At 36.7% G+C, this 13,859-nt stretch overlaps 1 protein-coding gene across 7 annotated transcripts in view; it reads right to left on the bottom strand.

Moving 5' to 3' along the window:
* Nucleotides 1-13,859, bottom strand: part of LOC133663107 (pleckstrin homology-like domain family B member 1) — a 115,936-nt gene that overhangs the window by 44,285 nt on the left and 57,792 nt on the right. For 5 of the 7 annotated variants that reach the window (XR_009828244.1, XM_062067333.1, XM_062067329.1 and 2 more), the window contains exons 4-9: nt 11,805-11,921; nt 5,590-5,727; nt 4,146-4,274; nt 2,103-2,246; nt 335-445; nt 188-268 (exon numbers count right to left, since the gene is read on the bottom strand). Coding sequence is in view for 6 of the 7 variants with exons in the window: in XM_062067333.1 (XP_061923317.1) it covers nt 188-268; nt 335-445; nt 2,103-2,246; nt 4,146-4,274; nt 5,590-5,727; nt 11,805-11,921 (720 nt within the window). In the remaining variant the exon portion in view is untranslated. The remainder of the gene's footprint in view (nt 1-187; nt 269-334; nt 446-2,102; nt 2,247-4,145; nt 4,275-5,589; nt 5,728-11,804; nt 11,922-13,859) is intronic. The other 2 variants (XM_062067332.1, XM_062067334.1) reach the window with 2 other exon arrangements.

The following is a 13,859-nucleotide window of genomic DNA, read 5'->3' as shown; positions in this document are numbered from 1 at the left end:
AAGTGATTAGTGATTTGTACGACTGCCATCAAGTGATAGATGATCAATAACAAGTGATTAGTGATTTGTACGACTGCCATCAAGTGATAGATGATCAATAACAAGTGATTAGTGATTTTTGGGACTGCCATCAAGTGATAGATGATCAATAACAAGTGATTAGTAGGAAGAATAAAAGATGTCCTACTTCTCTGATGGCAGAAGAAAGCTTCTTCCCTCCAGACATGATGCAATATTTCTTCTCCAGAGCAGCAACCTTCTCCTTCTCCTTCAGAGGACACGCCCACTGATCAATATGCATCCTGATCAATGTCATTGATTAGCAACAGCTTACCTTGTGCAGCACCTGCAGCTTCACACGTCTCTGCTTGGCCACACTGTGATGCTCCTCACTGGCCTGCAGCCTCACTTCTTCAGCCTGCTTCTCCAGGACCAGCACTTTGTCCTGACAACATCTTATTGATTATTGATTCATTGATTAAATGCTAGATGCTGATCAGCCTGCTTCTCCAGGATCATCACTTTGTCCTGACAACATCTTATTGATTATTGATTCATTGATTAAATGCTAGATGCTGATCAGCCTGCTTCTCCAGGATCATCACTTTGTCCTGACAACATCTTATTGATTATTGCTTCATTGATTGATTGGTAGATGCTGATCAGCCTGCTTCTCCAGGACCAGCACTTTGTCCTGACAACATCTTATTGATTATTGATTCATTGATTAAATGCTAGATGCTGATCAGCCTGCTTCTCCAGGATCATCACTTTGTCCTGACAACATCTTATTGATTATTGCTTCATTGATTGATTGGTAGATGCTGATCAGCCTGCTTCTCCAGGCAGATCACTTTGTCTTGAACAACATGTTATTGATCTATTGTTCATTGATTGATTGGTAGATGCTGATCAGCCTGCTTCTCAAGGCAGCACACTTTGTTCTGAGCAACAACATGTGATTGATCTATTGGTAGATATGGAAGATGGTAACAACAACATGTAATTGATCTATTGGTTGATTGATTGGTAGATGTGGGAGATGGTAACAACAACATATAATTGATCTATTGGTTGATTGATTGGTAGATGTGGGAGATGGTAACAACAACATATAATTGATCTATTGGTTGATTGATTGGTAGAAGATGGTAACAACAACATGTAATTGATCTATTGGTTGATTGATTGGTAGAAGATGGTAACAACAACATGTAATTGATCTATTGGTTGATTGATTGGTAGATGTGGGAGATGGTAACAACAACATGTAATTGATCTATTGGTTGATTGATTGGTAGATGTGGGAGATGGTAACAACAACATATAATTGATCTATTGGTTGATTGATAGGTAGATGTGGGAGATGGTAACAACAACATGTAATTGATCTATTGGTTGATTGATTGGTAGATGTGGGAGATGGTAACAACAACATGTAATTGATCTATTGGTTGATTGATAGGTAGATGTGGGAGATGGTAACAACAACATGTAATTGATCTATTGGTTGATTGATTGGTAGATGTGGGAGATAGTAACAACAACATGTAATTGATCTATTGGTTGATTGATTGGTAGATGTGGGAGATAGTAACAACAACATGTAATTGATCTATTGGTTGATTGATTGGTAGATGTGGGAGATAGTAACAACAACATGTAATTGATCTATTGGTTGATTGATTGGTAGATGTGGGAGATGGTAACAACAACATATAATTGATCTATTGGTTGATTGATAGGTAGATGTGGGAGATGGTAACAACAACATGTAATTGATCTATTGGTTGATTGATTGGTAGATGTGGGAGATGGTAACAACAACATGTAATTGATCTATTGGTTGATTGATAGGTAGATGTGGGAGATGGTAACAACAACATGTAATTGATCTATTGGTTGATTGATTGGTAGATGTGGGAGATAGTAACAACAACATGTAATTGATCTATTGGTTGATTGATTGGTAGATGTGGGAGATAGTAACAACAACATGTAATTGATCTATTGGTTGATTGATTGGTAGATGTGGGAGATAGTAACAACAACATGTAATTGATCTATTGGTTGATTGATTGGTAGATGTGGGAGATAGTTACCTTCCTGGTGCTCACACTGCAGTGGAAGTCCAGCAGCTGCTTGCTGATACTTTCTCTCTCCTCCTCCAGGCCACTTTCTCTTTCCAGCTGCTGGAACTCCAAATCCTCAAACTTCTTACTTCCTGCTTCCACCGCCTCTCCCTTCTAACACAGCAGCATCATCATCATCATCATCATCATCATCATCATCATCATCATCATCATCATCATTATCACCACCACCACCACCACCACCGTCATCATCATCATCATCACCATTACCATCACCATCACCATCACCATAAAGCAACACATGTGAGGTGATAATAGTATTATTATTATTTGTATTGTGACTAGTCAAACATCTGACAAAGTACTACAAAAAGTACACATTTCCAATGTCATGTGTTGCTACTTAGTGGGGACAAATCAAAAGGTTAGGAGTGAGAAGATGGAATACATCTTTGTGTTTATAATGAGAAGCATCTTCACCACAAGCTGATGTTTGTCACCAATTACTACATATGTCATACAATTACTACTATATGTCATACAATTACTACTATATGTCATACAATTACTACTATATGTCATACAATTACTACTATATGTCATAAAAATACTACTATATGTCATACAATTACTACTATATGTCATACAATTACTACTATATGTCATACAATTACTACATATGTCATACAATTACTACTATATGTCATACAATTACTACTATATGTCATACAATTACTACTATATGTCATACAATTACTACATATGTCATACAATTACTACTATATGTCATACAATTACTACTATATGTCATACAATTACTACTATATGTCATACAATTACTACTATATGTCATAAAAATACTACTATATGTCATACAATTACTACTATATGTCATACAATTACTACTATATGTCATACAATTACTACATATGTCATACAATTACTACTATATGTCATACAATTACTACTATATGTCTCATTACAATTAACTACTATATGTCATACAATTACTACTATATGTCATACAATTACTACTATATGTCATACAATTACTACTATATGTCATACAATTACTACTATATGTCATACAATTACTACTATATGTCATACAATTACTACTATATGTCATACAATTACTACTATATGTCATACAATTACTACTATATGTCATACAATTACTACTATATGTCATACAATTACTACTATATGTCATACAATTACTACTATATGTCATACAATTACTACTATATGTCATACAAATTACTACTATATGTCATACAATTACTACTATATGTCATACAATTACTACTATATGTCATACAATTACTACTATATGTCATACAATTACTACTATATGTCATACAATTACTACTATATGTCATACAATTACTACTATATTGTCATACAATTACTACTATATGTCATACAATTACTACTATATGTCATACAATTACTACTATATGTCATACAATTACTACTATATGTCATACAATTACTACTATATGTCATACAATTACTACTATATGTCATACAATTACTACTATATGTCATACAATTACTACTATATGTCATACAATTACTACTATGTCATACAATTACTACTATATGTCATACAATTACTACTATATGTCATACAATTACTACTATATGTCATACAATTACTACTATATGTCATACACATACAATTACTACTATATGTCATACAATTACTACTATATGTCATACAATTACTACTATATGTCATACAATTACTACTATATGTCATACAATTACTACTATATGTCATACAATTACTACTATATGTCATACAATTACTACTATATGTCATACAATTACTACTATATGTCATACAATTACTACTATATTTCATTTTATGAAATGATTGTTATACATATGTTGGAATAGATGAAGTAAACAATGAAGTCTATAAGATTCACCATCTACAACTCTATTGGTTTGATTTAGAAGTAGATGAGATAAGATAAGATAAGATGAGATAAGATGAGATAAGATAAGATAAGATGAGATAAGATAAGATAAGATAAGACCCACCCTCTGCAAGTCTTCGTGCAAGTGTTGGCACAGAGACTGAGGACAATCATGCAGCTTCTTCTTCAGCTCACTCACACTCTCTTGTAGTCTTTGTAGGGAACCACGCTCCTCCTCCACTTTACACCTCTCCTAGTAGTCATATACTTTGTATTACTTTCTTACATACACCTCTCCTAGTAGTCATATACTTTGTATTACTTTCTTACATACACCTCTCCTAGTAGTCATATACTTTGTATTACTTTCTTACATACACCTCTCCTAGTAGTCATATACTTTGTATTACTTTCTTACATACACCTCTCCTAGTAGTCATATACTTTGTATTACTTTCTTACATACACCTCTCCTAGTAGTCATATACTTTGTATTACTTTCTTACATACACCTCTCCTAGTAGTCATATACTTTGTATTACTTTCTTACATACACCTCTCCTAGTAGTCATATACTTTGTATTACTTTCTTACATACACCTCTCCTAGTAGTCATATACTTTGTATTACTTTCTTACATACACCTCTCCTAGTAGTCATATACTTTGTATTACTTTCTTACATACACATCTACTAGTAGTCATATACTTTGTATTACTTTCTTACATACACATCTACTAGTAGTCATATACTTTGTATTACTTTCTTACATACACATCTACTAGTAGTCATATACTTTGTATTACTTTCTTACATACACATCTCCTAGTAGTCAAATACTTTGTATTACTTTCTTACATACACCTCTCCTAGTAGTCATATACTTTGTATTACTTTCTTACATACACCTCTCCTAGTAGTCATATACTTTGTATTACTTTCTTACATACACCTCTCCTTGTAGTCATATACTTTATATTACTTTCTTACATACACCTCTCCTAGTAGTCATATACTTTGTATTACTTTCTTACATACACCTCTCCTAGTAGTCATATACTTTGTATTACTTTCTTACATACACATCTACTAGTAGTCATATACTTTGTATTACTTTCTTACATACACATCTACTAGTAGTCATATACTTTGTATTACTTTCTTACATACACATCTACTAGTAGTCATATACTTTGTATTACTTTCTTACATAAACATCTACTAGTCATTTACTTTATATTAACTTTCTTACATACACATCTACTAGTCATATACTTAGTATTACTTTCTTACATACACATCTACTAGTCATATACTTAGTATTACTTTCTTACATAAACATCTACTAGTCAATTACTTAGTATTACTTTCTTACATAAACATCTAGGATGTATTATTATTACTTTTTTACATAAACATGTAGTAGTCATATAAATATGTATTATTATTACTTTCTTACATAAACATGTAGTAGTCATATAAAAGTGTGTTATTATTACTTTCTTACATAAACATGTAGTAGTCATATAAAAGTGTGTTATTATTACTTTCTTACATAAAGGGTGTACCTTGTCTCTCTCGTGCTGGATGGCAGTCTCCAGCTGCACTAGTTTGTGCTGAAGTTGATTGATGATGTCTGACTCCGCCTCTATTTGCTCCACCTCTGCCCGCCTCTCTCCCTGCAGCAAAGCACGCTCCATCTCAGCCTGGCCAAGGGCAAAGGTCACATGCACACTTGATTAGCACAATGATGCCACACACACACACACGCACGCACGCACGCACACACACACACACACACACACACACACACACACACACACACACACACACACACACACACCCACACACACACACACACACTACATCATGTACTGCAATAGTCATAGTGAAATGACTTGAAGTAGGTCAAAGTATTAAAGTGCAGGATGGATGTCAATAAGAGAAATGACTTGAAGTAGGCCAAAGTGGACTAGAAGTTATATTTCATGTTAACTGTCAGGTATCTTTGTCACAATACTTTGTACACACTAATAGTACACACTATTATATACTTTGTACACACTATTTTATACTTTGTACACAATAATAGTACACACTATTGTATACATTGTACACACTATTTTATACTTTGTACAAACTAATAGTACACACTATTATATACTTTGTACACACTATTTTATACTTTGTACAAACTAATAGTACACACTATTGTATACATTGTACACACTATTATATACTTTGTACACACTATTTTATACTTTGTACACACTAATAGTACACACTATTGTATACATTGTACACACTATTATATACTTTGTACACACTATTTTATACTTTGTACACACTAATAGTACACACTATTGTATACATTGTACACACTACCGTAATTTCCGGACTATAAGCCGCTACTTTTTCCCCTCGTTCTGGTCCCTGCGGCTTATACAAGGGTGCGGCTTATTTACGGCCTGTTCTTCTCCGACACCGACGAAGAGGATTTTGGTGGTTTTAGTACGCAGGAGGAAGACGATGACACAATGATTAAAGACTGACTTTTCATATACCGGTAGGCTGGTTATTTTGATAACGTACAGGTGAGCACTTTGTATTACTTTGCACCATTGTATTATTTGTACTCTGCACGAATGCTGTTCGCCATGTCAAAGATGTGAAAGTTTGATTGAATGATTGAAAGATTTATTGTTAATAAATGGGACGCTTTGCGTTCCCAAACAGTCATGTCTGTCCCGTCAATCCCCTCCGTGGTAGCAGGAACCCCTGTATACTACGCTAATTACACATCAAAACCCTGCGGCTTATAGTCGGGTGCGGCTTATATATTGAGCAATCTGTATTTTCCCCTAAATTTAGCTGGTGCGGCTTATAGTCAGGTGCGGCTTATAGTCCGGAAATTACGGTATTTTATACTTTGTACACACTATTATATACTTTGTACACACTATTTTATACTTTGTACACACAAATAGTACACACTATTGTATACATTGTACACACTATTTTATACTTTGTACACACTATTATATACTTTGTACACACTATTTTATACTTTGTACACACAAATAGTACACACTATTGTATACATTTTGCAAATACATGAAAGATGCTATTTTAATCCATTTGTAATGGATCAAGCTTTGGCGTGGACAAGAGGTCCTCAGGTGGTCCCCAACGTTCAGCGAGTGTTCTCCGGTTGGTGGGTCAGCAGATCACTGCCCCTCTCATGCAGGCTTCCAGCTATTGTCCTCTCTTTTATGCCAGAGCCAACAGGAGGCGCTCTCTGCTGCTTCTCCCAGCCTACGAGCGGCTGTTTTCCTCGTGACCTCTCAATCCCACCTTTGTCATCACATTCCACACAGATTGAGCAGGGAATCCTCCACATCCAACCTTCACTGTCATCAGCCATGCCAGCCAGTCCTGGTATTTTGTTTTCTTCCTCACATCCCTCCTCCCACGGGACAGTCATTTCCACCAGGATGATTCTCTTTCCCTCTGGGGACCACATAACTATGTCTGGTCTCACAGTACGGCCTCTGGGAAGAGGAGCTTCCTCCCCAGGTCGACCTCCATCTCCCAACCCTGGGCCAACTGCAGGAGGTTTTGCTTGGCTTGGCCTTGGACAACTGGTCTATGACCCTCTTTCTCGAAGGTGATGGTGCTCAGCAGTGGCTTAGTTTTGGCTGGGTGTTTCTTTCTCCTCTCTTGCTCCAAGATGTCTGCGAGCATTGCCAACACCTTGGCATGGCGCCACCTGTACCTTCCCTGGGTCAATGCTGTTTTGCACCCAGAAAGAATGTGCGCCATAGTTCCTTTACCACCACACAACCTGCACAGTGGGTCCTCCCTCATTCCCCACCTATGCTAGTTGACTGGGGTCGGCAGGGTGTCGTATACTGCTCAGAGCAGAAACCAAATACCAAACGGCTCCAGCCTCCACAGTTCACTCCACATCACAGTCCTCTTGGGAAGGTTCCACATTGTCCAGGGACTTTGGGTTGCGAGTTCGACAGCTTTAGCTCTTCTTCCTTCTTCCTCAAGGTTTTGAACTTCATCCTGGATCATGGTCCTCTTTTCCCTAGGAGTGGACTTGGACCACTGCTGGAAATGTGATGTTCCTAGACCCTGTCTTCCAGTGCAAGGGTTTCCGATGGTATCTTTGGTCCTGAGAGATGATTCTGCCTGGGTAACAGCAGTCCTGGCGGCCCACATCCTGCCAGATCTTGTTATTATTCCAGCTTCCCTGCTGTGAACCTGTTTTTATGTTTTATTTATTTTTTATCGTGCTCTGTTTGTGTTGTGGTGTGCTTGCTCGTTTCTCTTGTGTTATCTTTTAACCTGCCCATTGTACAGCACTTTGGCTACCCCTGTGGTACATTTTAAATGTGCTTTATAAATAAAGTTGATTTGATTTGATTGGACTTCCCTGATGAGTTGATCTTGGGAGTCCCTATACGTCAGGGAAAGTCTGCATTTTGCGACTTCAAACTCCTCCAGAACTGAAGACAGGGGAAGCTGGAGCTGACCCGACCTTATGTAGAGCCCTGTAGATGTAAAGCTCGGGGTATTCCCAACCATTTACGAAGGTGTTTGTTGAACTTCCTCTCCAACCCTTCAACTGTTGTTATGGCCACTTCGTACACGGTGAGAAGCCACATAAGTAGGCCATGCTGGTAGATCCAGCACTTGTATTTCCCAGGCAGACCAGACTTGTCAATCCTTTTCAACCATTCTTCAACTTGATTTTCAGTGCTGGAGATGCTGTTTTTTATCTGTCATGGAATCATCCTACCACTTTCCAAGGCATTTAAAAGGTTCCCCTGGATGTTTGGGATTGCTTCCCCCTGAACAAGCAGCTTGAACTTTCCTGTTGTTTTCCCCTTTTGGATCACCAGACACCTTGATTTCTTGGGCTTGAAGATCATCTTCGCCCAAGTAGCCATACCATCCAGTTCCGCCAGGACTCATCTTGCCTGCACGTGAGTTGGTGTTCTCACGGTAAGATCATCCATGAATGCCCTGATTGCTGGTTGTTGACTTCCTGCTGCAGTCTTTGGTCCTCTTGACTTTATGATCAATGCAGAGATGATCAGCTTCATTCCCATGACAAACAAGATGGGGGTGATGGTGCACCCTGTCACTATTCCCTTCTCCACTGGCTGCCATTTTGTTGTGAACATGGCTGCTTGGAATCGCAGCTTGATGTCTTCCAGGTAGCTGGTGATCATCCCCTGGATGTGATGTGGGATGTGGTAATGGTCCATAGCCACTTGGATCACGTCATGGGGAATTGACCCATATGCATTAGCAAAATCAAGCCAGACTACTGTTAGGTTGCCTTTCTTCTCCTTTGCTTCTTGGATAAGTTGGCTGAGGACCCCTGTATGCTCCAGGCACCCGGAGAACCCTTCGATACCACCCTTCTGGATAAAGGTGTCAATATATTCATTCCCGGTCATGAAGGAGCTCATTCTTTTGGCCAGCACTGAAAAGAAGATTTTCCCCTCCACACTGAGCAAATAAATGGTTCGGAACTGGCTGATCTGTGTGGATCCCCGTTCTTTTAACACAAAGCACCCTTCTGCCCTTCTCCAGCTTGTTGGTACGGTTCCTTTGGCCCATATTACCCGCATAAGCTTCCACAGCCTGTGTAGGAGCTCAGGGCATTTCTTGTACACTTTGTAGGCTATACCGCTGGGACCTGGGGCAGAAGCTGATCTCGCGTGCTTGACAACCTCTTGAACCTCTCTCCATGATGGATATTCTGTGCTGAGGGAGGTTGTTGGTGGACTGATGGTACCAAGCCTGTGATTTTCTCGTTTCTTGAAGGGTCACTGAATGTCTCTTCAACAAACTCCTCCAATCCTCCTTGGAACTTGTTAGAGTCCCTGACCTCGCCTCGCCCAAAAGTGACTTGGTGAAGCGATAAGGGTCTTTTATGAACGAGGCTCATGCGGCTTCCTGCCTTTCCGTCTTTGCCCCTCAGCTCTTCTCAGCCTGATGAGCTGCTCGCGGAGGCTAGCTGTCAGTTCTTTTAATCCTTCCTTTTCTTCCGTGCTTGACAATTTGAATTGCTTTTTCAGGGTTTTAATCTCCTTCCCAAGTTGTTTGATCTTTCTTTCTCTTCTGTTTTCCTGCTTTTCTGCTCTGGCCTTGTTCTCTCTCCTAGGCACGGTTCCAAACTGTTCTTTTGTCAAGTTGTAGGTGATGGCTGTGAGTGAATCCACCTTCCTTTCTACACACTAATAGTACACACTATTTTATACTTTCTACACACTAATAGTACATACTATTTTATACTTTCTACACACTAATAGTACACACTATTTTATACTTTGTACACACTAATAGTACACACTATGTTATACTTTCTACACACTAATAGTACACACTATTTTATACTTTGTACACACTAATAGTACACACTATGTTATACTTTGTACACACTAATAGTACACACTATTTTATACTTTGTACACACTAATAGTACACACTAATTTATACTTTGTACACACTAATAGTACACACTATTTTATACTTTGCACACACTAATAGTACACACTAGTTATACCTTACACACTAGTTATACCTTGTACACACTATTCAGTATTTTGTACACCTAATAGTACACATTATTCAATACTTTGTACAACTAATAGTACACACTATGTTATACTTTGTACACACTAATAGTACACACTATTCTATACTTTGTACACACTAATAGTACACACTAATTTATACTTTGTACACACAATTAGTACACACTATTTTATACTTTGCACACACTAATAGTACACACTAGTTATAACTTGTACTCACTATTCAGTATTTTGTACACCTAATAGTACACATTATTCAATACTTTGTACAACAAATAGTACACACTATGTTATACTCTGTACACACTAATAGTACACACTATTCTATATGTTGTACACACTAATAGTACACACTATATTATACTTTGTACACATAATAGTACATACTATTCAGTATTTTGTACACCTAATAGTACACACTATTCAATACTTTGTACACACTAATAGTACACACTATGTTATACTTTGTACACTTAATAGTACACACTATTTATACTTTGTACACCTAATAGTACACACTATTCAGTATTTTGTACACCTAATAGTACACACTATTTATAAATTGTACACTTAATAGTACACACTATTTATACATTGTACACTTAATAGTACACACTATTTATACATTGTACACCTAATAGTACACACTATTTATTCATTGTATACTTAATAGTATACATTATTTATACATTGTACCCCTAATAGTACACACTATTTATACATTGTACACCTAATAGTACATACTATTTATTCATTGTACACCTAATAGTACACACTATTAATTCATTGTACACCTAATAGTACACACTAGTTATACATTGTACACTTAATAGTACACACTATTTATTCATTGTACACCTAAAATTCCCCCCAGATATACATTGTACACTTAATAGTACACACTAGTTATACATTGTACACATAATAGTACACACTAGTTACTCATTGTACACCTAATAGTACACACTAGTTATACATGGTACACCTAATAGTACACACTAGTTATACATTGTCCATGCTGTACTATTTGGCTCTATGTAGACCAGGCCCTAAATGTATTTTGAAGTGGTGAGGAAACACTGTACACTGACTACTCTAAAGTGAATCAATATAGATATGAGTTAGTATATAGAGTATTGTGTAGTACTGTAGTGACTATTAACTACCTCCTGCTTGGACTCCTGAAGTTGTTGATCCAGTTCCATCAGCTGGCTTTGGACTTCATCGATCCGGGACAAGACTCGGACTCGCTCCTCCTCCAGGTGAAGGAGTCCATCTTCATCCTGCAGGGGATGGGTATTAAAACACTCTGTCACACTTTGTAAAGTACTCTTAAAGAAGTATCGTCTGTGACTGTAAATAAGTATTATATGTGACTGTAAATAAGTATTATATGTGACTGTAAATAAGTATTATTTGTGACTGTAAAGAAGTATTATATGTGACTGTAAATAAGTATTATATGTGACTGTAAATAAGTATTATTTGTGACTGTAAAGAAGTATTATATTTGACTGTAAAGAAGTATTATTTGTGACTGTAAATAAGTATTATATGTGACTGTAAATAAGTATTATTTGTGACTGTAAAGAAGTATTATATGTGACTGTAAAGAAGTATTATATGTGACTGTAAATAAGTATTATTTGTGACTGTAAAGAAGTATTATATGTGACTGTAAAGAAGTATTATTTGTGACTGTAAATAAGTTTTATATGCGACTGTAAAGAAGTATTATATGTGACTGTAAATAAGTATGACTGTAAAGAATTATCTGTAAAAAAAGTATGAGTGTAAGGAAGTATGAGTGTAAAGAAGTATGGCTGTAAAGAAGTATGAGTGTAAATAATTATCTGTAAAAAAATATGAGTGTAAAAAAGTATTATCTGTAAAAAATTATGTGTAAAGAATAATTATCAGTAAAGAAGTATTAGTGTAAACAAGTATGAGTGTAAAGAAGTATAAGTGTAAAGAAGTATACGTGTAAAGAAGTAGTATGTGTGAAGCAGTAGAGTGTAGGGAAGTAGTATGTGTGAAGCAGTAGAGTGTAAAGAAGTAGTATGTGTGAAGCAGTAGAGTGTAAAGAAGTAGTATGTGTGAAGCAGTAGAGTGTAAAGAAGTAGTATGTGTGAAGCAGTAGAGTGTAGGGAAGTAATATGTGTGAAGCAGTAGAGTGTAAAGAAGTAGTATGTGTGAAGCAGTAGAGTGTAAAGTAGTATGTGTGAAGCAGTAGAGTGTAAAGAAGTAGTATGTGTGAAGCAGTAGAGTGTAAAGAAGTAGTATGTGTGAAGCAGTAGAGTGTAAAGAAGTAGTATGTGTGAAGCAGTAGAGTGTAAAGAAGTAGTATGTGTGAAGCAGTAGAGTGTAAAGAAGTAGTATGTGTGAAGCAGTAGAGTGTAAAGAAGTAGTATGTGTGAAGCAGTAGAGTGTAAAGAACTAGTATGTGTGAAGCAGTAGTGTAAAGAAGTAGTATGTGTGAAGCAGTAGAGTGTAAAGAAGTAGTATGTGTGAAGCAGTAGAGTGTAAAGAAGTAGTATGTGTGAAGCAGTAGAGTGTAAAGAAGTAGTATGTGTGAAGCAGTAGAGTGTAAAGAAGTAGTATGTGTGAAGCAGTAGAGTGTAAAGAAGTAGTATGTGTGAAGCAGTAGAGTGTAGGGAAGTAGTATGTGTGAAGCAGTAGAGTGTAAAGAAGTAGTATGTGTGAAGCAGTAGAGTGTAAAGAAGTAGAATGTGTGAAGCAGTAGAGTGTAAAGAAGTAGAATGTGTGAAGCAGTAGAGTGTAAAGAAGTAGTATGTGTGAAGCAGTAGAGTGTAAAGAAGTAGTATGTGTGAAGCAGTAGAGTGTAAAGAAGTAGTATGTGTGAAGCAGTAGAGTGTAAAGAAGTAGTATGTGTGAAGCAGTAGAGTGTAAAGAAGTAGTATGTGTGAAGCAGTAGAGTGTAAAGTAGTATGTGTGAAACAGTAGAGTGTAAAGAAGTAGTATGTGTGAAGCAGTAGAGTGTAAAGAAGTAGTATGTGTGAAGCAGTAGAGTGTAAAGAAGTAGTATGTGTGAAGCAGTAGAGTGTAAAGAACTAGTATGTGTGAAGCAGTAGTGTAAAGAAGTAGTATGTGTGAAGCAGTAGAGTGTAAAGAAGTAGTATGTGTGAAGCAGTAGAGTGTAAAGAAGTAGTATGTGTGAAGCAGTAGAGTGTAAAGAAGTAGTATGTGTGAAGCAGTAGAGT

Source organism: Entelurus aequoreus, linkage group LG13 (assembly GCF_033978785.1).
Source record: "Entelurus aequoreus isolate RoL-2023_Sb linkage group LG13, RoL_Eaeq_v1.1, whole genome shotgun sequence".
NCBI classification, from domain to species: Eukaryota; Metazoa; Chordata; class Actinopteri; order Syngnathiformes; family Syngnathidae; genus Entelurus; species Entelurus aequoreus.
This window is presented reverse-complemented; position numbering and strand designations above follow the sequence as displayed.